This window comes from Simochromis diagramma, unplaced genomic scaffold, assembly GCF_900408965.1.
Source record: "Simochromis diagramma unplaced genomic scaffold, fSimDia1.1 OVJJ01000371.1, whole genome shotgun sequence".
Lineage (NCBI taxonomy): Eukaryota > Metazoa > Chordata > Actinopteri > Cichliformes > Cichlidae > Simochromis > Simochromis diagramma.
The window spans coordinates 4,090,882-4,118,531 of record NW_024386920.1 but is presented as its reverse complement, the minus strand read 5'-3'; the positions used below and the strand labels follow the sequence as shown (position 1 = coordinate 4,118,531).

The window sequence follows — 27,650 nt, the reverse complement described above, 5'->3', positions numbered from 1 at the left end:
AGTATGAGTCCAGCATATCCCAACACTGACATCAGATATTGCATTGACACGAACTAAAGACCACACAAAATGTTAATACCTCCAGTCACAGCTGCAGGTGACTTGAGTGACTTGAAGCATTCCTTTTTTATGATTAGTGAATTGTTTTATGTTTGAATCAGCAGTCCCATTATGATCAAAGAAATGGGATTTTTCAGGACCTTTATCCGTTCCGACCGATAAAACACAACAGAGAAATTTCTTTCTCACATTCTAAATATCATCGCCACATTTCATCACAGCCTCGTGCGCCCAGATAACAGCTCTCCCTTAATTTCAGCACTTTCATCTGATCATTCTTGTCTCGTCTTTCCCTCCTCCCTTTTCTCTCCCTCCTCATCTCCTCCCTTGTCTGCCTCCCTTTCTACGCCGGGCCAAACTCCTGCCACCTCAGTGCTCAGAGGGCTTAATTTGGGTGCTGCTTCCCAAGAGGGCCCATCCGAGTTGCATCAAATACTGCTGGCGCTGCCTGTGCTTGTCTTGGAAATACAACAGGAATCACAAAGGAAAAGAGCAAAGGAGATAAGATGTTACACACGTCAGAACCCGTCTGTTATTTTCCGAATAGCGAGAACTCATTAAACATGTGTGACGGCATGTCAGGCACTACTTTATTTTTATGGGTTTCTTTTCTCTTTTCTTTTTTTTTTTGCACCCTATATCTTCAGTGCCCAAAAAGGAGTCATAGTCCAAGCTTTTGTGAGATGACTCTTTGTGCTGCATAATATCGGTACTTGACTACTAACAGCAGTGTTTTTGTAAAATCGGAGGGACAAGCAGAATAACAAAACAGAGTGAAAGAAGTGCATATTTTACAGTTTGCGAATCTTTGCGCTTTGCCAATTAGATAAAACACAATCACCATATTAGTCCTCGCATATCGGCACTCATCACAAATAGATATTTGTTCAAACTCCTGATCCAAGGCATAGCTATTTATTATATTAGCAACGTACAAGTGCAACAGCAGGCTTCAATTTAGATGACATCACTCATTCGAAATTCCTGCTGCACTTATCTGCATTAGATCTCTCTAAACACTCAGAGATGCAAAATTATTTCCTCTTGAATAAATATAACAAAGAAAGTGATGCAGTTATGAGTTTGAGCGTATTTTTTGGATATGTGAAGGCACGCACTGAACACTAAGTAGCCAGAGCCTCAGACACACTTCAATGCGTCATCTTGAACAAAAGACATGTCTACATTCACTGTGCTTTTATAAAACAGTGAAAGTACACAGACTACACCGATCTGGAGCCTCAGGAATGGAAAAAACCCTCTTGCCTGTCTTGTTTCTAGTGTTTTGACGATGATGTGACACCTATTAAACAAGAACGGCATCTTGCAAGTCTCCGCTCAGCTTTCTTGTGTCTGATGAGGCCGGCAAAGGCTCAGATCTCTCTGCTCTCCTGGAACGAGCCGACCCATCAATTCTTTTTTACCTTTTGCAGATATACATCTATTCATAATCTCCTGGAAAAAAGGGGACATTCGTATTAAAAAAAATACATTTAAAAAATAGATTCCACACCTGGCCCTCGTCAAGGAGCTACATGGCGTCGCGTCAGGGCGAGGCGCTCCTGCAGCATGTCACGTTTAAATGTTTGGGTGGAGGAATGTGCTGGTAAGTATCTCCAGTGTGCGTCTACTGCCCTAGAGATGAGGGACACTTTGTCATCAGATGCAGTGTTGTAGCACATGTTGTCATGCTACCATACAGCTACATGAACCACATGAAATACAAGGCTCTTTGTTATGTTGTCAATCATTGGCTGTCCTATATTATTAATGTGAACAATGGTTCACGGTAGAGAGCTTTGGCCTGTATATACGTATATATGTTATATTATCAGTTGCTAGTTGCTGTATTAAAGTTAAGTTAGCTTTAAGGGAAAGTTTAAAACCTTAAAGCTTTCAACTTTAAGGTTTTACCCAAAGGTTGGGCTTGTTTATATGTTCAGATTGAGTTTGGGTCTTTCAAAATAAAGTTTCAAAATTATGCAGCAAGAATTTTATTGCATTCACTCATCAGACATGGACTGGGGTCTATTCATGGAGAGAAATTTTTACTGTAGATATGATTCAAATATAAGACTGTTCTGAGTGGGCGCATTGTTCAAATACTACTTTGTAATACCAGGATGTCCCATAACTTTTGGTGGAAATTAACACAATTTTTTGATTATCCAACCCAGTGGAAGGACAAAGATAGAGAATAAAATGGGGCCTAAAACTGAACCTTAAGGAACACCACATGAGTGGTGGTGGTGGGGGGCTCCCATTACAACAGAAACACATCTGTCTGACTTCATGGCAGGATTTTCTCTGCTTATCTGCTTATAAGTGCTCCTAGCTTTAGACGTGCTTGTGAAAACTTAGTTGGGTTAAAAAGCATCCTGACCTTTAAGCTGTGAAATTATCCATGCTACTCAACGCTAACAATAGCAATGACTAGTAGTAGGCAAACACAACAACAATTGTTTAATCAACCTTCTGTCAAGACAACGTGCAAGTCGGGGATAAATTTATTATCTGAACTGTTGGTTATGCAAACGTTCACGTTTCAGTTTACAGATTGACTTTTCTGCTTCCACTTTGATCTGTCATACTTGCTATAACGATGCTCACACACACTATTCTTGGGAAATGAGGTCTTTCGGGTGCATTTGCTTTTGGTTTATGTGCAAAATAAAATGGTTTAGATAATCTGGCTGATTTGTTTACAGCCTCTCAAATGTCTGACTGGTTCTGTCTTGCCCCGTCTGACTTTATTGCTGTATTCCTTCTACTCAACACTTGCTTTGGTGAGGACAGTGCTTTCATAACATCTTTAAATTATGTTGAAAAAGTACATTTTTTGCAGCCTCTCGACATTTGTACTGTAATATTACAGATTCACGGTAATCAGCTTGCAGCAAGAAACACTGTGCATTTTACCGAATTATGGATTCAGCTATTACGAGACAATGTATCAGCACTACTGTTGCAATATTCAAAATTACAATCGTGATGTGGCAAAATTAATATCAGTGAGCTATTTCAGAATAAAGCAGCCTCAGAATGAGGGAAAATTAAATAGTTTTATTCTAAAGGCCATTTAATAGCAGTGATAATAATAATAGCTGGTGAACTCCAATGAAGTTGCCAGATCTTATATTGAAGTTAATATTGAAATTGGGTAATATTTCAGGACAACATCACCACATTATAGCATTTCATGTTGTAGAAGGAGTTGAATGGAAGTATCCTAGTTGGGATGATATCCCATTCTAATATATTTCATAGAATTCAATAATCTACTCAGCTCATCGATTACCATGGCACTTAGCGCCACTTAGCTATACACATTAAGTGGAGTTCCCAAGTCAGATACTATAGCTAAAATAGAGCATATGGTTACATTATGTCTGAAAATTCAAGGTTTTCTTTTCAGACTCAGAGATAAAATGTGATCTACATTTGTAATACATCACCGTGCTATCAGTCAACGTGTTTTAAGCCACAACTAGCAGGAAAGTAGACCTAAATGTCTACTTTCCCATGTGTTTACCTTAAACAGTATGTGTTTAAGGCTGAGCGTACAACACGTAGTAAGGTTACACAGTCAAGGAGTGTGTGCGAGTAAGTCTATGTAGTAAAAGACTTTTCATGTAAAAGCCTGTGCAGGCAGATAATATTTCCATGTCTCTCTTGTAGCCTTGGCTGTTTTACTGTGGCGACAAAGCTACTGCGAGCATTACCCAGACTACTTTTGATTTCCAAGCACCGTGTGTAATGTAAATATTGCTTCTGAGAGATGTGGCTTCCTAGAACTGACATCATGGAGACATGTTATTGTTAGCAATATCTGCAAGGAGTTAAAATAACAGATCAATGAAGTGCCATCTTCACTTTCCACCTCTCATGCTCACTGTATAACTATATCGGCACATATCACTCACCCAGTGACTGCAAAGTTTCGGGGGGGAGCGATTGTTAGCATTCCATCATAATTCAAATGAAGCAATGCTCTAAAAACACATGAAGGGTTATTTGCATGCCAAAATCTTGCCAATTTTAAACTGGTGTAAATATTTAATGGAATATTATATATCTATGTGTGTCTTGGAATATGATAGAGAAGTTGTTTTCAGTAGCTGTGAACTTTTCTAAAATTGAAAGCTTTCATATGGTCAAACTCAGAAGTGAATTATCACTCCGCTGTAGAGGTCACTATCCTTATAAACACAAGTATAAACAACATATTTTATTCAAAACAGACTAAAGGAAGCATCTCAAAGGTTTAAACTAAGAAAATTAATCATTTTAAGAAATGCACTATACTGACAAATCACCCATCTAAATCCTGTTCAGGTGTTCCAATCACTTCTATGGCCACGGGTGTGTGAAATCAAACATGCATGCAGACGGCTTCTACAATCGTTTGTGAGAGAATGGGTCGCACTCCAGAGCTCAGTGAATTCCAGCATAATATCGGGATAGGATTCCACCTGTGCAAGTCTAGTTGTAAAAATTTCCTCCGTAATAAATATTCTACAGTCAGTTCTTAGTGGTATTATAACAAAGTAGAAGTGACTAGGAATGACAACAATTCAACCACAAAGCGGTACGCCACGTAAAATCACAGCTCACTCTGCCATACTGTGCACAGAGGTTACAAAGTTTCTGTGGAGTCACTACAGACCTCCAAACTTCATGTGGCCTTCAGATTAGCTCACAAACAGTGTGCAAGCTTTATGAAAGGGTTTCCATGGCCATCACCAAACACAAGCAAACTGGTGAATGCAGTGGTAAAGCACTCCGCCTGGACTCTAGAGCAGTGGAGACATGTTCTCTGGAGTTCTCTGGTAACCCAAACTCACCTGGACCCACAAAAACATCCCCCTGGTAAAGAAGGCCCTGCAGCAGCTGCACTTCCTCTGTGTCCTGAGGAATAACTTGGACTAGCAGCTGATGCTGGCATTCTGCCGCTCCTCAGAAGAGAGCGTGCTCTCCAACTGCCTTGGTGATTGGTATGCAGGGACCACAAGTGAGAACAGGAAGGCTGAACAGAGGGTAATTAACAACACCCAAAAACTCATTGACTGCCCTCTGCCACCCCTGTAGGCCATCACCAGCTCCCCCTGTCCTGCAGTTGTATTTGTATTAATTACACAGTTGGTTTGGAGCACCCACGGTTTCAGTGTACATGTACAATGACAATAAAAGGCTTTTCCATTCGATTTTATGAGTCACACTTCTCCGTCTGACAATCCGATGGACAAGTCTGGGTTTGGGAGAACTGCGTGAATTGTCTGCTAAGTGTAAAGTTGGTGGGGGGATTATGGTGTGGGGTTGTTCTTCAGGAATTGGGTTTGGCCCCTTACTTTGATGGAAAGGAACTCGTAATTTTTCACTATATCAGCAAATTTCTGACAATTTCATAATCCCAACTATGTGGGGACAGTTTAGGGATGGCTCCTTTCTGTTCCAGCATAACTGCGCACCAGTGCACAAAGCAAGGTCCATAACGACATGGATGAGAGAGTTTGGTGTGGAAGAACTTGACTGGCCTGCACAGATTCCTGAACGCAACCTGATAGAACATCTTTGGGATGAATTAGAGGGGAGACTGTGAGCCTTCTCGTCAGTGTCTGACCTCACAAATGCACTTCTGGGAGAATTGTCAAAAATTCCCATAAACACACTTATAAACATTGTGGAAAGTATTCAATTAAATTCAGCTCAATTCAATTTTATTTATATAGTGCCAATAAATAAGAACATTTGCCTCACAGGAGAGTCTGAGCTTCTTCATCTGCAAAGAGTGGACCAATATTAAACCCCATGGATTAAGAATATGATGTCACTCATAAGCATCTGAAAGGAGACAAGCAAATACTTTGAGCTGTATAGTGTAAATAAGGTCATTCTGAATTTACTTGCAACAACATGCTTCAAAAAAGTTGGAATGTGTGTAGTATTCCCTCTTCGTTTAACAACAATCAATGAATGTTTGGGAACTGAGGAGACCAATCCTGGACTTTTGGGGTGGGGTTTTTGTCTGATATAGTACTCTAGGTGCTCAGCAGCCTTGGGTGGTCATACTTTTTATTTCATAATACTCAGTATCTGTTTTCATTTGGTTGACTAATCTTTCTCCAAGTGGTCCTTAGCATACTTCAGTCTGGCTTGAAGGTGTTTCTTTTGCAGAAGTGGAGATTTTCTTGGTGTGACTATCTACAGACTACAGTTCTTGACTCTTGCTGTGGTAACTGTATATCCATCTTCCGGTCAAACTGATTGCTTTTGATCGCTTTGTTTCATTTTTTACTACAAATACTGTCGTACTGTTTTGAGAATAATCCCAAGTCACACAATGATGATTTCTCAAAGATAGACTTTTTGTTAGGGTTGCCACAATAAACCCGTTGTAACATGTTCACATTTAGAATCTGTTGGGTGAACTGATTCAAGAATGAATGGAGGCCACTACCTTGAGGGAGGGGAAATAATTGCAGATAAATCTGGTGATTATGTCCAAGAGTAAGCAAATGTTTGGCTTTTGGCTTGATAATTGTCTTTAACAATCAATTACCAAAATTGTTCCAATTTAATATATTGTTAGCAATCCATCATTATAATCACTACAACTGGTAACTGGCGAAATAGATATTGTATATATAACATAAAAGCCTTTAACAAAAAACGTTTTTTCCAGATCAGTTAAGTTTTTAGTGTCAGTCCTTATCAAGTTTGTGCTGTGTTTCCTAAAATAGCCCATTCCATAATTTGATGCACATTTAGGATTTCTGCACTTAAAAAAAAAATGATGTCATTTCTGAGGCGAACTGATAGGATTTTTCTTTAGCATAACAGAGACCTAACGGTTGCAAATTGTTTTCTTTTCCACCCTGGATTAACTTATTCTACACCGTGACATGGCAGGACAAAAGCGAGGTAAACACACAGTAGCCTCTTAGCTTGCAGGCTGACAAACATAGCCAGTATTAATTGTCAACATAGGTTTGCAGAGACTGGACACTAAAGGAAGCTGGGAAATGCATGGAAATGTATGAATGGAAAGTGGCAGAGTGAATTCCAGGGAGGTCTGCGGCTGTTTTGCTGCTGATGGGTATGGTGCGTTAAAGCTTGTCACACAAAGCCCAGCAGAAGTACACTCTCTGTAAACTTTCTGGGAGCTTTTTAAACACAGAGAGTGCCAGCCTACCCAACCAGAGAAGGAGCGGGAGGCACAGCCAAGATGTCACAGTCTGCACACACTCTGGGTTCACTACTCCAGCGTGTGAGATTATGCGGTTCTTTTGTATTTATATTACCTTATGTATTTAGATTACATGGCTTCTTTGTATTGAGCAAGTTAAACACACAGGTCATTATTCATCTTGCCCACAGGGAGTCTGTTCAGCAGCAAGGAGGCTGCAAGGTTGCGGAGCAATGACGTCACAGGGGTTATTGCAGGACAGGTAAAGTGTCCACAGACGTATCAGTGAACATCACCAACTCACTCAGTTCACCTCAATGATTAGTAACTGTTATGCTTTTCAAACCTGAATTTGAATGGCACTAGATTTTCACAGCAAGGACAGAGTTTCAGTCATGTCAAATGTACCAGTGAAAAAAATACTGATTAAAGCAGCAGTCTGTCTGGGACGTATTCATTTTTGTTTTAAAATGTTCATCAGAAACCAGTGCAGCTAAAGTAAAGTAAATATATGATACTAAATTCTTGGGCACTGCTTGTAGTTAGCTTAAAGTTCAGTTTATACATAGTTGCAGCGTCTCATTTCTGAAGAGCAGAAATTATGCTGAGCGATCATTGTCAATCATATCAGTCTGTATCCGCAAAAAATATTCTTTTTATTCACCATGCACTGAAAACATGTTTCCCGTGTGTGTGCGTGCGTGTGTGTGTGTTCACTATTGCCCATTCCATTATTTATTCCTAAGTGTTTAAAGCAGACATGAAGACTGCCATAATATAATAATAGTAGCCTAAACAATAATCGAGATAAAGTCTTCATAAATGAAAGGATCTGTGAATTTCTTTGAGGGTGAAGCAATTCAACACAAAGGTTTTTTAAGTGTCCTTTAGTGGAGGTTTGATGTACAAACGTGCAATGCTGACAAAGAACAAACTATCTGGACAGTTCTGGACCTCACACAACAGTTAAAGACATCCTAACATATTAGCTGTGTTGTTATATGAATCTACAGGCTTCAAACAAGAAGCCTATCCCAGCTGCCATAGGGCGAGAGGCGGGGTACACCTTGGACAGGTCGGCAGCCTGATGCAGAGCTAACACAGTGCGACAGATCACCGTTCACTCCGGCTAATCTTTGGACAATTTAGATTCACCAATTAACCTAACCCCACTAACTACATGTCTTTGGACTGTGGCAGGAAGCTGGAGTACCTGGAGAGAACCCACGCAAACACTGGGAAAACATACAAACTCCACACAGGAAGGTCCCGGCCAGGTGGGGGAGTGAAATTCAGGACTTGGCTGTAAGCCAACCGTGCTAACCACTACACCCCCGTGCTGCCACACCCAAATTCTTTACACTGGGATTAATAGGAAGTAAAATTGCTCTCTGATTTAGACTTCATTTAGATTTCTGCGTGAAATCATTGTTGTAACTTAAGATGTAAGCCAGAACCTCTTTTAACCCTAAGCCATATCCCTCTGGTTCTTATTTTGCGCTTTTCTTCTCTATCTGAGCACTCTACACAACTTGCCTGATTCACACAATATGCTCTTTCTAAGTGCTTTCGGTTTAACATCTAACATTCACACTCTGGTGGATGCATCTGAGAGCAACATGGGGTTAGTATCTTACATGTAGCCTGTAGCAGACGGAGATTCAAACCACCAACTTTCCATTTAGTAGGTGACCTGCTCCACCACCCCATAAAATTTACAGCACCTGGTATTCCCAGGCGGTCTCCCATCCAAGTATTAACCACTAGCTAGTACCAGTCCTGACCCTGCTAAGCTTCCAAGATCAGATGAGATCTGGTCTGCTCAGGGTGGTATAAGCTAAAGTACCTCCCGAGAAATGTAACAGCCGAATGGGTTGGAAGGTTATGGCGTAGGGTTAAAAAGGATTTCTGGTTAAGTAAGTTACAACATAGCTTTCCCACAGAAGTCTAAATTATGTTTCAGTTTGCAACTAACAGTGGTAACTCACAATCCTTGCATGTGTTCATATATCACCAAGCTTTTTAAATATTCTTCCCACAGTCTGGTCTGACGGCGCATTAACCAATAGTGTTATCATCTTCAAATTTGTTCAAACTTCAGACTTATTTGTTTCATTTTAGCACTTGTGCTAACGAAGGACACAAAAGTCAGACCACCATACATGTTTGGCCATTATATTTTAGTGATGACAGGATCCAGTTTTCGGGAGGTAAGTCCATAACCTTGAGTGTTAACACTGTTTGGCAAAGCAATCTCAATTCTTGCACGAGTTTATTTCCTGCAAGACCCGAAGTTTTTATGTTGGTCCTCCGTGTTCTTGTTAATTGGATCACTTTTAGCCCAGTTCAGAAGAAGTCACGGTCACTTCTCCTTTGTGTATTTTTATCTCCTTTTTGCATTTTTTTAAACCTTATTTTGTTTCTTTTTTATTGTCTCTCAGTTTGAATGTGATTTTAATCTTCTGAGTTATCCTTTATGGTGGCAAAGAATTGTTTATACTTGGTTCAAGTTTGGCTGTAAATCTTCTCTCAACTTGTGGAGTGGATGACGTACAGGATGAGGCCTGATGCTCTCAGGCTGTGTAAATCATGCACATTACATTGTGCTGGAGCTGTGACAAAACATTTGGAACTCGGGCTATTTAACTCTTGGATGTCTATACTGGCATTTGGTATGTTTAGACCTTTGACCTCCTCAGCTTACCTTCTGCTGCACGTTAGTGGGTGCCATAATGCTGTGATGGGCGGGAATCTACTTAAAGCTCTTAATGCCTAAGTAATAGTTCCTCATCCACCACGTGCCATTGCCTTTGAAGTATTTGGTAGGTTCCGAGGGCAGGACACAGTTGGAAAATGATAAATTCATTGAAACCGTGTTCTTCCTAACACTCTAGACACATCTGGTGAACTGTAAAATATTATCGGATCCTTTTCTCTGGAATATCTTAATGTCCTTTGGCATGAACAACCAGACAAGACACAACGCAAGCTTAACTGCTGCTGCCGCTGCTTACTGTTCAAGTTCATTTCAGTTTGTGTGTGCGTCCGGGGCATCTTTCACTGTTTTCACTTGAAAGTGTTGATAAAACACCCATGATTCAATTCCTCACATGACTGATGTAGATAAGGGCCGTCAAGCCAAACAGTTTGAAGGAGGGGAGCATTACAAGCCCAGCAGTGACAGTACAAGAAACATGTTAGACTCTCATACTAATCGGGAAATTCACACGCTTACTGTAGAGTTTTGACAAAGGGTTGGAGGATGTGTTGGGGTTTATAATAAATATATTACCAGCTTGAATATCAAGGTAGTAATAACATAGAAAATACATAATAACACGTATAAATCCGGGATGTGCCGTGGCTCTATAAATATGCTCCTGGAAACTGATGAGAACAGTTCTCCTTAAAAAGTGACTAAAAATATAATAATGAGCAAAACAGTCAATAGCATCCAGCCTAAATACACAACAAGTGTAGTTTATTAATACTGACAGTAATTTTGTCATTATTTATAAACATCCAATTAACTAAAGATTATGAAGAATATCCAGGGAACTTCTGGTATTTTTCTTTACATGAATCATTTTAAATACTTGCTTCAAAGTCTAACTGAATGTAAACACAAATTTGGCTACTTACTACATTAGGAATGTCCAACACATAAAAGCCCAGCATCACCAAATGGCAGATCTAAATAATGAATCCAGTGCGGAAGTACTTTCCTTTAAAGGCCACTTGAGGCTGTCTCCAAAAAGAGTCAATGCCACATAGGCCCACATTGAAATGATCTTAAACTTGATAGCTTCAAAAACCATAAAATGGAAAAAAATGTGCTTTATGGATATTTTCCCTTCCTGTGTGGAGTTTGCCTTGTTTACCTAATGTTCTTGCAGGTTCTCTCCAGGAACTCCAGCTTCCTCTCACAGTCCAAAGGCATACAGTTAGTGGGGTTTGTTTAATTCAAGGGTCTCAAACTCCAGTCCCCCAGGACCGGAGTCCTGAAACGTTTTCATGTGTCCCTGCTGCAACACACGTGATTACAATTACTAGGTCATTAGCAGGACTATATAGAAGCATGCTGAGGTGGCAGTTCAGCAATTTGTTCATGTTACAGCAGCTCATGAGTGAATGAACATGGTGCAATAAAAGTACTTTTAGAAGAACATTTTTCCAAACACTTACATTTACTTAAGTAGGGTTAGGGGATTGCCACTTCAGTCAAGTGAGTCAAGTTCTATACTCTTGCTAGTGACCTACTAATTTTATTCACGCTTATTTCAACAGGGACACATGCAAACGTTTCGGTACCTCAAGGACTGGAATTTGAGAGCCCTGGTTTAATTGGCGAATCTAAATAAGAATACGACTACAAATGGTTGTCTGTCTCTGTGTTAGCCCCATGATTGGCTGGTGCCCTATGGTAGCTGGGATAAGCAGACGTGAATGGATTTGTATTTTTAATGCTTAAATTCTGGATTGTGGCTGCTTTGACAGGCCGCTGTTTCTGGGAGCTGATCTAACTTGACCTGCTGTGTGGTACACACAATAGCCGTTGGGTGAGTCTGTTTGTTACCGCCATATGTTGGATGCAGTTTATCCTAGCCATCCACATAAATATGATGCAGTCACATTATCCTGCTTTTTATGGCTATCGTTACCGCTCGGGACTGGTAAGACTTTAGCAGCTCCATTTCCATTATCAATAGCCCTTATCAATTCAATTCCTTAGCAGTTCTCATTGTGCTTTCATTGGCTCTGCTTTGAGAGTCAATTACCATTTATCAGTATAAACCCAAAGCTACAGTCCCAGACACCACTAAAAATCCCTATCCTAATGAGGATAAATATATCCTATATATAGCAGCATAATGCAGTTGTTTCTGTCCTGGCTGGCCATATCCACACTCCACTGCCATTATTTTCCTCCTCGGGCCACACAAACTGATTGTAGTTTAAGTGCAAAAAATGATGAGTGGAATCCATAAGCAAGCAGGCTAACAAATTAAAGTAGCTGAACTACCTGGTTCCAATCCGTAGTTACTACTAGTCATAATACTGACAAACTCAATAAGTCCAGAATATCACTGAACTGACTGGATTTTATTAACATTAACCAACCAAAGCCAATAAAACCACTTTCTTAAAACCACACTGCTATGCTAACTTTCTTCTAGTATGGAAACAATTTTAGGGGACAAAGCTATTCTGACAGTATGATTTTGTTTTATTGGTGCAAAAATTAGGGGTGGGGTGGCTGTAGCTCAGGTGGAAGAGCGGATCAGTCACTAACCAGAAGGTCGGTGGCTCAATCCCAGGCTGCTCCAGTCTGCATGCCAAATATCCTTGGGCAAGATACTAACCCCACGTTGCTCTCCGATGCGTCCATCGGAGTGTGAATGTGTATGAATGTTAGATACTTAGCACTTAAGCTTAGAAGTGCTTGTGTGAATGGGTGTGATTGGGTGAATGAATTAGCTGTATAAAGCGCTTTGAGTGCTCGGACAGAGTAGAAAAGCGCTATATAAGAACCAGTCCATTTACCAAATGAGTGGTTTTTAATTTTCAGTATCATGCACTATATGATAATAAAGAATCAGTATTTTTCTGAAGTAAAAACAAAAACCCAGTAACACTGCACAGTACTGGCACAGATGTGCTTCCATCCCTCTTTGATTGATTACAACTGTGACAAGAAAAAGCTTGTAACACATGTAACACAACTCTTCTCCTACCAACATTCTTTCATCTTGCTTTCCTTTCTGCAAAAACAGTTATAGTAGCTTTTTCTTGTTTATTTGAAACATCTGACCTTTCAACTTTCTCCAATGCTCAGTCTGCCATAACTTACAGCAGCTCTGTGTATGCATCGACTGTCACCCACTGCTTTTAGGGGCCTTGTAGACTAAACCACATTGGTCATAAAATAGGTAAAAGTAACAAAAATTGCTTAGTTTGTTTAATGCACTTTCAAATGAATATGCGTAATAATCCTGCGTCCTATAATAAATTCAACAGTGAGCTGAGGCTGAAATGGTGCACTGGTAGTTTATAATCCAGTTTATCTCCATGTCCATCATGTCTTATTGTTTTGTTTACATTCTGAAGCATGACTGAGCAGCTGACTTTTTAAAAATCTTGTTGCCATCAGTGTACTGGTTTTGCAAATGCCACTGCTAATTCCTTCAGTTCTAATATATTTGAACTTCTAAGTTTGCACAGCACTTCGGCACGGTCATCATTTATAACTCCTGTAAATGGGGGATGACATAAAGGCCACTGGGTTTTTTTGGATGGTTCTTCAAAAGCCAGAATCTGTGTTTACAGGTTGAGAAAGGGCTGGGCTCAGGGATGTGGAGCCTGCAGTCTTTTACAATGCTGTCTTGTCTGTCACTTGACAGTTGACTGCTGTGAAGCTATCCCCCAGCTTAGCAAACAGCCTTGTTATATTTTCCATTTAAAAAAATTGTCAGGGGTCACCAGCATGTCTGACTGTGTTTCGCTGAAACCAGATGGGGGTTTTCCTATAAACAAGTGTACAGGGAGTATTTATACAGACTGTGGCACCTGACGCCATAACACTCATGACACTCTGTTTAGTGGCCAAAGTTGCCATAAGTCACTTTAGGGAATTAAGTAAATATTTTCATTGTGGCCATGCCATTGTTTATTATAGAATGGCAAAAGTTCTAAATCTTGCCAAATCCTCTGTTAAAAAAATCATTTAATAACAACTTGTCTGAAGTGAAGCACCGTGAACACGGAGCTGATTCCTTTTTCATTATTCGCAAGTCCACTTTCAAACAAATCCAGAAACACCACCTGTTTCCAAATCAGTACGTGTAAAGACTCAGGTTAGAGCGGCGTGTTAAAACAAACCATAGACATCGCCTGCATACTCTGATTGTTGCAGCAGTCACGGGAGGATAAAAGCATACTTCTGGCCTGTTCAGAAGCACATTGTCTCATCTAAATTCAGCATGTCGCCCATCACAGACACAGTCTTGCATTCCACTCTGTAGTAAAGTATTCTCGTGCCGCTGAAATAAAGCAGCATGAGATATGAGGATGCATTGCATGGTATGCTGAAATTACTGGAGATTACTGTTTGGCCTGATGTGTGAGGAAGACTTCAGTCTTGGAGAAAAAGTCTTTAAGATGAAACAATTCCAGTAAAGCATGTGTTGGTCAATCAGGCCTCTGTTGGAAGCCATAAACAAGAGGATCGGTATTACAACAGCACTTTAGCTGGAAGCGGCCTGTTATGGTGCTCCCATAAAAAATGTGCAAAACAAATGTCATTAGGCAGAACTCAAAAAGGAATTATCATAATGAGCTCAGCTGGAGGATCCCCCATATTGATTGCAGCATAAATTCACGATCATCTGTTGGAAATCCTGGACTAACACCAACGTAAATACTACAGGCCCTGAAAGCCTCCCGTACATCTGGCTCAGCTTCAGCTCAGCTGGTGGTCGCCTGAAAATCCTGGAAAGTGTGAGTGCAGCAGGAAAGACACAAAAGGAAAGAAAAACACGAGATGTGACCGCTCAAATGAGTCATTTATCGATGAAAGAAACCGAACCTGTAAAGAGAGGGTGAATCTTTAGCTCAGAATAGCAAAAGAAACAAAAAACATGTTATAATTCACTGTGAAACACTGCACGCTGTAGTCTTAGTCCAAGTCAAATAAAGCAAATGCTAGATTACAGTAAAGCTGCTCATGAATGCCACAATAAATTGTGTAATGACATTGGAAACACACGAGTATTCTGTAATAGGGAGTAGACTAGTAGTAATCAACAGCCCACCTTTGGTCCCCAGTAATTTATAAGCAGTTTGGATGTTTTTCCAAACTATGTCACTGTCGAAAAAGTGAGATGACATAACCTCAGTATTTTACACTCCCAAAAATACTTAGTTGTGGTTAATTCTGTAATTAAGCAGGATTTATGCTCCAACCTTCTTGCTATTGTTAGGAGCATATAGAATATGACTGTTAATAGAAGCTGGTTTTGCCAACATGATGTTTTGGACTACATATAACCTCCCAACCCAAAGTGTATGCATTACCTAACCAACTGCCAGCAGCCTCCTGCAACTACTTGCCAACTGGTTGCGAAACACTCTTTGCTCAGCCACCAGTGGCGATCAGGGAGTCACTGACTGGTCACTGGGCCTGATCGGAGCTTCAGCAGTCAATTTCACAGTGACTGTCAGCAACCACTCTGGTTAGGGAATATACACATTTCCCTCAAGAAGCCTGGGTTTCAGATGGTTGTTGACCAGTCTCCATGCCTGTGTGACTGACATGGAGACTGTGTGACAGGCTTAGTTTAACAGCTTCAAAATCAGAGGGAGAATCTATATCGGAGGTGGTGTCAGAAAAATCCTGTAAACTGTGAAGAACAGAGAACAGTCACTGATTGTTACAGAGATCAGTGACATTATCATCACCATTTACATCAGCAGGGCGTTAGCTGCTGTTGGCATGGCTCATTTATGTATAAGATGGGCTCTTTTTCTCTGTGACTCCCAACTCATTATTTGTGAACCAGCAGGATCACTGTTGTAAATTGTTCGGGGGCGGTGGGAGGGGTGGGTGTATTAAACCAAAACCACAGTGGTTAACCACAGTGGTTTTGGTTTAACCACTGTGGTTAACCTAACCCTAACCAGTTGAGTAGTTTTAGTACCTAATCCATGTGAAAAATTAAACAAATCAGGAAGTGAAAAATATTCCAAATGAAGAATTTAAAAAAGTCCAACTAGGATACAAACTGTGTTCTTGTGACTATAACGAGATCTCCTCTTTTGTTTGGAGTTTGTTGGACACCAAACAACAGCTTATGTATACACACATCAAAAATCTAATTAAACAGCGTTAAATTACACAGCAGGATAAGAAAAGGGTGAAAGTGTGCAAAGAGATCAGTTGTGTCACCATTTACTGTTTGAAGAAGATTGAGAGAAAGTGTGAATTCGCAAGGCTATCCTGCAAGATCCCAAACTCTTGGAAACAAATATCCAGTGACTGTAATTTACTCAGAAAATACAACAAGACTGGGTAGATGATAACAAAATGAATTTCATCGAAAGTGATAGTAAGCACAGGAAATGACCCTGAGTTTATTTCAGGGTGTCTTCGTGTGTGGCTGTTACTATATCCATCTCATTCATCTTGATTAATGATGGAACAGATGATGGCAGCAGGACACATTTTCTGTGGATGTGTAAAAAACAAATCTCTAATCTCACTGGCTGAATCTTCCTCTGTTAACAAGAAAATAAGCTACAAAATCATGACCTCCAAAGAAAAGTTATGGTCGGTGACAAAAAATCCACATGCATCAGTGGGATTAAATCCTATAAAAAGTTGAGCAAACATTAATTAAAAGGACCTGCAAACGTTTTTTTCAAAGAAAATATAAAATGTTTTATTCCATTGGGGGTTGTAGATACTCCATTATGGTGAAAAGAGTAGACTTGCACTGGGGAGAGAAAAATCCTTATTATTATACCAGCAGGGTATCTGACAACCAGCAGGGTGCATGGATCTTGTTCTTCCCTGAGTCCTCAGGCATTGCCTTACTGTCTGCATTTGGTGGCTTTCATAGAAGCCTCTTCATAGTTTCTATTTCCCTGTGGTATTCCAAGATACTTACAGCTGTCCTCAATGTCTGCAATGTTGCCTTCTGGTTGTTCCCACAGTTCTCACTAAATTTCCTCTTTTTGTTACATCCAACTACCCCTCTCTGATCTGAATGACATTCCAGTGTTGGTGTTGTAGTGATGTGGATCAGTGAATTGATGATATTGTTCAGTCCTGGAACACAGCTTGATGTCATCCATGTAGAGCAGGTGTCCGTAGCCAGTCTTGTTGATGATCTGGTTGAGGGGGTTCAGGCCTACAGGCCAGAACAACAATGGTGAATCCTGCAGTTAATGTTAACTCGTGCAGCTGGCTCGAAGTTGGCCTTTCCACATTCCCACTGAATTCCTGGTGAAGGCTCTTGGGGTACTGCTGATCTTGTGTCATTCTAAGCATTTTACAGAGTTACACCCTTTTCATTTTCAACAAACTTGTTTATCTTTTGCACTGATGATTCAACTGGGAAAGTTTCATTCTTACCCATTCAATAGAAGTGCTATGACTGGGAAAAATAAATGGAATTTTTACTTTTATTATCAGGGGCATTCAGTATCCTGGCAGTTGGTATTGCATCGAGTTTTTCTTCTTCAGTCACCCTTTTCACTCACTATGTGTTAACAGACCTCTCTTCACTGAGTTATACTTGTTATTAATCTCTGTCTCTCTTCCACAGCATGTCTTATCCTGTCTTTCTTCTCTCACCCCAACCGGTCGCAGCAGTTGGCCCTGTTTTATGTGTGCCTTGAACCTACTTATTCTTGATAAATTTGCACATGATATGATATTACTCATAGTAAGTTTACAGCTACTCTGCCTAAAAGTGGGCCTAAATATTCTAATAGTGTTTTCCCTTCACCTTCTGTTTGTTCCAGTTTGTTTATATTTGTATCTCCCTCACATCACTGGTAAAATCTACGACATGGTGTTTTTAACTGGGACATCACGCAAGCAGTTTCTGTGACCAATAAACTAAACACTGGCTGGTAATAAAGATGTACATCTCACCAAGGAAAAGACACGACTGATAATTCACCCTTCCAGTCCTTCCTCAATCTATAAGTCATTAGAGAGAAGGGCAGATAATACTTGCAACAAGTCTTAGGTATGAAGGAATTGAAAAGAGAACAACTGACAAGTGTGACCTGCTATCGGCTCATCTTAATGGAGCTCCAAGTGCCACGTGTCTTGGCTCATATTGTGTTGACACAGAGATACGGGCCACCATGTGCTAGATAGCATCAGATTATAACCTGGTTCTTTTGAAGACCTGCTTTCCTTTGTTTCATCCACACATTTCCATTAAAGCCTTCTGGTAAACAGGCATTTTTCTTCAGATATTCTTTAAAAACTAGATTTACTGATAACTTGTTACAGTATGCACCACTATCTGTCATGGAGGTGAATGTGGCTGTCATTGTTGTCCACTCTTTGTCTTTGTCTTTTATTTTCCTTTGTCTATCTCTGTCTATTCCCAGTAGGGGTTGTCACTGTGGTATAAATTGTCAGAGTGGACCCTATCTGCATCTGGGTGGGCTTTTAAGCCAAGCCCATCAGTTAAGCGTTCATTAAAGAGGTTCCTCCTGAAGCTCCACGGAGGAGTCCCAGCCTTTTACCCGACTATGATTTACTGTAACTGTTGCCTTGTTTCTGAGTTAAATGCATGGGTTTGTTATTGTTTTCTCTGGCTGGTGTTTATGTGCAGTACAGTGTGCAACCTTTTTTGTTCTTTTAAGCACGCCACACATAATCTATTTGTCAAGATATCGTCTGAGGAGATGCAGTGTCTTTAAAGCTATTTCTTAGAAGAGGTGAGTCAAGCCCCAGAATACCACCAGAGCATCCGTTTTTGAGATTTTACAGAAGAAGCATGGTTGAAAATATGCTCAAATTCTCTGTCCTGCAAGAGGAAAATGCGGCACTCTGTCAGACTCAAGGGATTCCCAGCAGAGCGTTGCAGTTGTATCAGGATGATCAATGTTAATCACTTAAACTCTCAGTGCTTTTAATGTTGTGGCTGATTTCTTAAAGATGAATGTAGTAAGGTCCAGCATACCTGAATTACTGTGAGGAGTGAATGTGCTGGAGCTCATCTCATAAACTACATGCTCAAAAGATGAATGTAGTTTCTGGGTCTTAAAAAAGAAGCCAATACGCAAGTGCCTCAAAGCTGCACTCATTCGAAAAATCAGCAGGCGTTGATCCTGTTATTGCAGTCGGGCTGTTTAGAAGTCTATGGGAACAGAAGTCCTTAGCTCCCTTGGTTTGTGACCTCAGTACATTTTATTCAATCATGATGTTCATTTTATAATTATGTAAAAGGTTAAAGGGAGGGCGTACCCTGTGATCGGCATGTTTCTCACACTCACACAAATGTGAAAGACTTTTACAGCTGCCAAGTCCATCTTTTATATACAGTCTTTGTCTCAGGACCAAGCGCCTTGACCGTGTTTAACCTTGAGAGTAGCTGAACTCTGCTGTTAGATCGGTTACAACAGTTATTTTGTAAAGAATGATATGCAGTCAGAGGAAATATTATGTTTCCTTCTAATATTTGACTTCATGTTAATTTTTTGTTGTTTCCTATATGCTTTTTAGGAAGGCAGGGTTAAAGTTTGATTAAGTTGCAGCAACCAACCTCCTTGGGTAAGGCAAACAGCAGACCATGCATATGAGAGTCATTTATCGGAGGCAGTGACCATGGTATTTGATCCCATTTTTCTAGCTTTGCTCTCATGCAGCTTGTGCATCAGTGTGGTTGAAGTCGATGAAGTGACTTTCTCATTTCCATTCTATTTAACTTTGCTTCATTTACCTGCACTTCCTCTATTCAACGTTTTAAAAGTTTGCATTTATTTTAGCAAAGATTGTGTAACTGTCAGCCTTGACAATACTCTAGCCAGATGAAAGAGCCTTTTCTAAAGCTTGCTATTTGTACAGCACATGCATACATATGAGGGTTTTATTGTCCCATAAGCATGGTATGAGCAGTTCTCCAAACACAACTTATTAAAGAAAACAGAGATGCAGATGTTTGCAGTGCCCTATGGTGGTGCCCTCGGGAGACGATGTAGTATGAAGAGCGCAGACAGGGCGCACGGAGCTTGGCTTGTCTAAGACCTGAGTGAGGCTCATTTTTCACATTGACACTTTGTGGGGGCTCTCTAAGCTACTGAATCCACATTGTAGATGTGTTTAATATTTGTTCACGAGGTAAGAAGGTCTGCTCTTTGTACACTGCGTAAATTGATAAGTTGGCAAGAGCAGCAGCTGATGGAGGGCTGCGTCCATGAGGCTGAAAGTGGGCTTAAAGTTCTGTAAACAAACACACGCTCTGCTGTCTGCCTGATCTGAAATGGACCTCTGAAAAAAAAAAAAAAAATAACAATGCAAAATCTGGAACTGCTGTTGTATTCTTCAAACACTAACATGGCTTGAGTCCAGTTCTCGGCACCACGGAGGAGTTTTCAAACGCAAACACTCAAATGGCTGTTTGCTGTGTCTTTCGTGCTCGTTCAAACTCAATTAACTGAGCCCCTTTAGCTGTTACAGCTGACTGAGGTGGCAGCGACAAAGTCAAGTGTTTTTATTATGATGTGCACAGACTATGAGTTTTCATTGTGTCTTTTTCTCTTCAAAAGGGAGGTGACCCGAGAAGAGATGTCATCTACTGGGGAATGAAGTGTGAGCCATGAATGCAGTGAAAAGCTCTGAGGTCCACAACGGTCCACAAGACAGACGGTGTCCTGGACAGCTGCAGCGGGCCACGCAGCTTCATGGAGACAAGGAGAGGACAAACCACGTGTTGAAGAAACACATACAATCAAGAGAAAGCAAGAATGGTGAGCCCTTTCTTTCCATTTGAAATCCTTTGCTCTTTAGCGACTTAAGTCCTAGTATATCATATTTGACACATACACATTTTGTGAGTTTTCTATATCATCAGTGTGATTTTCCCCCCTGAAAACCTAAATAAATTGCACAATACATTTTTAAACTTTTTTAAAAAGATGTAGCAAAGGTGATACAAACTAAAAGTCATGTGTGGAACTTAAAATCGGATTAATTAACGCTCAATTTTCTGACAATTATTCCATGGTTCAGGCATTAAAGGGTTAACTACCTTAATGTTATCCACATTAAATAACCCTGTCCATCAAACTAAACTGACTGTTCAAATGCTGTTATATGCTTGATTTGTGTCTATCTTTTTTTAAGTAATGATGGCTGATTCTGTTCTTCACTGCTGCAGTTTTAGGTTGAAATCTTATTTTTGCACTCTGAGATTTGGCCTCCTATGTGAACATGTGATCTTCTGTTGTAGTCGTTTCAAAAGAGAGATTTTCTTGTCTTTATTTATGATTTTTTGGGTAGGTTGTATTGGGCAGGGCTCATTTTAAAACTTTTGTGATATACAAAAAAGCACTTAAGCTGAAATGACAGTTTTAAGGGCTTGCACGAAAATCTTCCTAAAAGCTGAAAAATGATATGTCTCAATATAATATTCTGATTATTTTTAAAACATTTCCAAACATTCTCAACAATCTGTTTTTTAACTTTTGTTTGAATGAACTATTTGTTGTTCACAAAATAAATAAATAAATAAATCTCTAGTGCCTATCCAGATTAAAATCTGAATCTTGTTTTTACTTCCCAAGCACGTTTCCCATAAATGGAATTTGACTTTTAGTTTCAAGTATCCTAGTTTCCCTGGATAATGCTACACAGCACTCAATAAAGCTAAGCAGAGATAAGCAAAGAAAATCATACGGCTATTGTGTATGTAGAGGTGAGTAGCTATAAAAATTGATATATCCTGTATAAGCAACAGCATGCAACTCTGCAAACAAGTCAAACAATTACAGTGGGTTGTGTATGCACGGTCCAAAAGTGGCATAGGGCAAAGCATGCTCGAGCAGAAACAGTTTGGAGTGTCTGTGAAGTAATTTAATAGATTTATTCTAATTGTAGTGATTTGATTTGATTTTTTTTTTACTGTATTCTATTATGTTTAGGGTTTTGTTTTTGGTTTTTTTGTCATTTCTTTAGCACCATTTTTCTATTAGTGCCTACAAAAGTAATATAATATTAATATTAACAATAAAGTCAATAATCAGGTGAAAAGGTTAAGTATGCCAGTCACATCCTCAGAACAATCCTCCAGGCCAAATCAAAACAAGGTTATTTGAATATTTTAGGAACTAATGATTAAATACGTTCTCAGCCCAGATCAAGCTGGTGTATATGTCGCTCACATCACAGGGCTGAAGGTGAAAGTGCCTGAGGAATCTTATGATTTAGGTTGGTATTTTTAGACGGAACTATTCCTGCCATCTCTCAAAATAGTGAGAGCAGCGCAGCATTTCACTTCAAACTGCTAGACCCTGCAAAGTTTTCCATGATGTCATGGGTGGCGTGGGAGTGAAGTAATTGAAGAGGGAGATGAACAGAAACTGGAATCTCCTCAAATTCACCCATTCATTTTATTCCCTTATTCTTCAAGTCAGCCGGTAGACGGGAGGAACAAGAGAAGCAAAACAAGCGAGGAGCCCGAACCGTTGCTCCTCGTGCTCCTGCCAAAGACCAGATGACAAACGCAAATGAGTGATAAGACTGTCACTGGCATAATGGCCCCTTTTTCATTTACACGGTACGAGTGCAGTAGACACAAGATCCTAGTCAATCCTAATAATGAGCTCAGGAGGCGTGTATAATGTTTTCATTTTAGCACTGTGACTGAAAGTCGGGCTTTTAGCCCAATAACAATGTTTAAATTAGACAATCCACATTTTTAAGCATTTACATGCAAAGGATCTGCGTCAAATGTATTGAGATGAGAAGATTAATTAGACATTAACTAATTGTAAGTTCTTGCTAGTGTTAATAATGGATTCTTTTGAACCTCTTCTTGACTTAAAACCTAAATGCAATAGTTGGTCTTACTTCTGCCATAAAGCTCAGGCCCAGCAGGGAACAAATGTTAAAACTTCTCCTCACATAAATGAAAGAAGTGAATAAAAAATAACTAAATACTCATAATCAAGGATTTTATTTTTTAATACAAAACAAAAAAAGCATATTGTGTCATTTTTATTGTGAAAATACGACTCAGGAGACAAACACACAATAAAAGTCAAAACTGTAGGTTATGTGATGTTCTACTGATATGACAACTTTTAAGGAAGAAAATGAATAGATAAATAATTTACCAGTTTTATTTTAGCCTGCACTGATAGAACATCAAAGAGCTGTTCATACTGTCACATTGTAACATACGCTTGAAAACCTGGCTGAGTAAGAATAGTCTAAAAATTTTAATTGTAACTACCCAGACTCAGCTACAGTAATCTACTGGACTATGTGTAATATCTAGAAAGTTTGCATTATCAAAGAAAAATTGGTTTTAGCACTGCAATAGTCTACATGTCTAAATCTGTTTATGTTGTGAGTAAAATATACATTTTAAAGTTACAAATGTAAAAAATGTTCAGTTTTGCCTCCCTACAAGGAAAGCTCCGTCCAGCAGTCGGTGGGGAGTGACCGTGATGTGCAGACTCAGTTGCTGAACGTAGACTGATATTTAGTTTGTAGACTCTTACCTCATCACTCCCCACAAGGGAAACTCACCACGGCAGCGAGTGGGGAGTGACAATAATGTGCAGATCCAAGAAAAATGCAGCTGTAGTATTTTGTCTCTCCCCACTAGGAAGGCTCATTACAGCTACGAGTGGTGCATGTCAAAAACATGGTACACGTTCGACTTGAATGAATGATTTGCTATCTGGCTTCTGTCCTTGTGAATGGAAGTATAGCTGATGCTACACTTCCAGGATCTGGCCTTGTCACTTCCCACTACGGAAAACTAACTACAGCTGTGAGTAAGGAGTGGCAAACCAACGTGGAGGATGGGATGATATTTCTTCTCATTCCAAGAAGATGAAATTTATAGTGTGCCTACACAAAACTGGCACCTGCGTGTGTGTGCGCGCGCGTGTGTGTGTGTGTTTGTGTCAGATAAAACAGTAACTTGGAAATAAATTGCCTCTTTTAGAAACTGCAAGATTGAAACTTGCAGTTGCCCTGATGTTTTTCTGCTCAGTTGCATTTGTGTTAACACTAAGGCATCAGTGTCCACTGCTTACAAAGATGTGTAAGAGTCCACATGATGGCATTGTTAACACAAGTTTGCCATTAGAGGTGTTACTACTGTACTGCTGCCCACTTACACTTCGAAGGCTCGCTCCTTGTAGAATGGGCAGTGTTCCTTTTGGCTTCATGTTTTGACATTCATGTAGTTTCTCAGAAAGTGCATTTGAGAATTGGTTTGTACCCTTGTAGATAAATTCCTGCATGCTCATTCTAAGCAAACATGCAGTCAGACTTCACCAGTCTTCTTTGCTAGCAGCAGTGTGTTTCCTCAGTCAAAGGTGGCCCCGGCACGGCTGTAATTCTTCACCGGGTCTAATATGAAAACACAGATCTGTCTGATACAAATCTGGGCAGCACTCTTTTCATTTAGTGAGGTAAGAGTTGAGGAGAGGTCCGACTGGGTAAGAGGGTTCTTTGGCAGCTCGAGAGTCTCAAACACCTGCAGTAAAAAAAACAACTGTTATTGCTCCAGTCTGGATTGTTCGTGCGGCACCTTCTTCCCTGAAAGCTGAGTGGATTCCACACTGATTTGATGGTGGCCAGAGTTACACAGATTACTCTCATCTGGAGGAGATTAGTCAGTGATGCTGATAGACATGATCAGCCCGACACTTCATCATTTCACGCAGTTAAACATCAGCCCTGCTCTGCTAGCTTGTTTTTGTAGTGCTGTGCCCTTAAACTGACTGAATCATTTTCATCAGAGAAAATTAGCTTTTTTTCTGATTATAGACAATCATGCATTGTGCAATAGCTTAAACTCCATGCCGGCAGGTAAAAGTTTGAACTTTTAGGTTAGCAGACACAAAGGTTTGAAGTGATTGTAATGAACGGACATTAGCGGAGACATGATAAGAGCTCCATGTTCTGTTAATTGCACTCTGGTTTGAGGGAGACAAGAAATGTTTGCCTTTCTATTCTCATTATCAAAAGCATTTTCTGCAGCTCTGCCAGACTTTCTATCTTAACCACCATCAGCATGAAACATCAACACCATAACAAAAACCAGCATTTCTTTCTTTTCTTTTTTACATTAGGCAACAGGTGGAATGTGTGCCGATGCATTTTTTTCTGCTATTGTTTCTAGCTCCTAATTCATCCGTGAAATTACTCAGATGTTCATTTATCATGTGAGCAAAGCCGAGAGCAACAGGCCCCGAAACAAGAATCAGTTGATGGATAGAACATTTTCTGTGGGCAAATATTACCTCAGTTTGCACGGGCTGTAAACACATTTATTATTTATCAAACCAGTCTGTGTGACGTGATGAAAAACCAAAAAGGAGATTATGAAATAAATGCTTGTATTCAAGGAGAATGATAAATAAAAAGAACACCCCCCTCAATTGACTGTGTTTGTAGTGCCGACCCAAGTTTGTAATTGGTTTCATATTTAGTTATACTACAGTACAACGTATGGAAAGGTGTACCAGGGTTCTGTGAGCTCAGACGCATAAATACATCTCAGTTACTTTTGTTGCACCTCTTTGTGCCAAGTTTTCTGACTGGACATTGACCGTTAATTTTTTTTTCTTTGCAAGCTTTGAAATATCCATCTTCCTGAGCCAAGCGCTGTTCACCTATCTGGAATGTACAGTTAAAATTGCTTTGCAGCTTATATAAATACAGGCACGGCTGTTGTAGTGTAGAGAGATGGCAGACCCTTGTGTGGAGAGCGGGCAGCTCTTAGTCACAGTGCTCTTCCAGTGAAGTGAAACGTGGCCTTGTTAGCTTTCATGCTGATGTCTTTGTGAGTGTGTGTCTTGGTGCTACCCTCAATCCCTGACAAGTGATTAACAACACATCACTGTATTTCTATGATGCTTGACGACAAACTAGCTGTTCTCAGGACACTCGAGCGCACATCATTCCTCTGGTTAGTTACAAAGTGGCAGTGTATACAAATTTTAAAAGATAATACAGTAATCATCAGATACTGTGTAAAATATGCAAGACAAAAATTTTGTGAAACTGAGAAACTGTTATTTTTTTCCTATAATGGCACACAGTGGTGTTCTGTAAATTTGTATTGAATTTAGAGATGAATTTATTCATTTATTGTCAGGATGTGTGTTTCATTGATAGCAGTTTTGGTATTAGTCACTGCCTCATCGCTCACTTAAAGTTGCTATAGTGCTAGAATTATTACTGCTATATTAACAATGGATTTTATGGCTACATGAAGTGTTCACCCATTATTATCCCAGAATTATCACTCTTCATGCAAGCAGTGGATCTGGGAAAACTCAAATGTTAAGCAGGGCCTGCTTTTAAAAGTTGGTGGAGAACAAAGCAGAACTAAAAATGCCAACGAAAATAACAACATTGACATTTGGCCTTCTTTTGGCAGAGACCAAATTCCAAATAAAAGTTAATGCAGCAATGCATTTGATCATTATGTAAATAGTTTTGCTGATAAGTTTCTTTTTATTTATAAAAGTGTTGCTTTCACGGCTTTTTTTCTGCTGCCAGGAATGTAGGTTTAGGGAACAAATGTAATTGTGTAAGGTGTTGTTTAATGTCATGTGTTTGCTAGCAGTCACACAAACTTGTGTGGATGCATTAGGGGCAATAGGATACTTTGGTATACAGCTGGAAGAGTCAGGAATCTACTGACCTTCCCATTTGTGGGTAACGTGCTATACCACAACTGAGGGCGAGGACCCAAAAAGAATAGAGGGGTCCATGACCGTCTTAGGGGAGTGTCCCCTCTTGGGGTGGGACTCTCCACCAGTTGCTCCTAGAACTGAAGAAGCTTCTTGGCTGAGAGGTGAAACGTCTTCAAGAAACTTAAAGGAGTCCAGATGCTTTTCTTTCCAAGCTCCTTAGACTACGATGACCTGGATGACTGAGAACCTCATTCATATTCTCTACAGGGGTTTTGGTTATGAGCCATAAAATCCAAAGTAGGGCTATGACATGGTGAAACAATGGTATGTGTCCTGATATCAACCTTGTTTTAATAAAAACACCCTTTTATTTGCAATATCACAGTAAAGAACTACTCTACCTACAAACAGCAAGGAAGCACTGTATCGTACTTCATACACAACACAAACTGAAAATAACTGTTATACAGCACAACCATAATGAAATGATTAAATTTGACATGGTTGGAAGTCTTTTGTTGTGGAAACTGATTAGCAGTGTAGGTTTAGTTTCCTTACTGGACAGTAAATGGACTGCTTCTGCTGCTAAGCACTCAATATAAACCACTCACCTCTACACTTTTGCTGTGCTTTTCTGTTGAATATTCACACTGCAGTGGATGAAGCAGGGAGCATCCATCGGCGTTGGAGCTGCCAGGAATTGAACCACCAACTTTCTGAGATGTAGATTTAGTAGATGAGCTGCACTGCCTCCTGAGCTAAAGCCGACCCTGTTGTTGTGATTTGGCGCCATATGAATAAAATTGAACTGAAATCTTGTGAACAAAAAAAGATTCATATCAAATTTAAATTATGAAAAATAATTTAAATTAACGGCTGCAATGTATCTGAACGTATTCCTAAATGATTTATCAAAAGATGATTGATTCGTTTGCATCTTCCACGCAAACATTTAATATGATTGTTTATTGAACATCAAAAACACAGGGGTTCCATA

The 27,650-nt window shown here is 39.8% G+C and overlaps 1 protein-coding gene across 7 annotated transcripts in view; it reads left to right on the top strand.

Moving 5' to 3' along the window:
* myocd (myocardin) overlaps window positions 1-27,650 on the top strand; it is a 146,917-nt gene that overhangs the window by 61,369 nt on the left and 57,898 nt on the right. For 6 of the 7 annotated variants that reach the window (XM_040036608.1, XM_040036606.1, XM_040036603.1 and 3 more), the window contains exon 2: window positions 20,537-20,737. In XM_040036608.1, the coding sequence (XP_039892542.1) occupies window positions 20,587-20,737 (151 nt within the window). In that variant the 5' untranslated portion in view covers window positions 20,537-20,586. Of the gene's footprint in view, window positions 1-19,450; window positions 20,738-27,650 lie in introns of those variants that run through there. The other variant, XM_040036602.1, reaches the window with a different exon arrangement.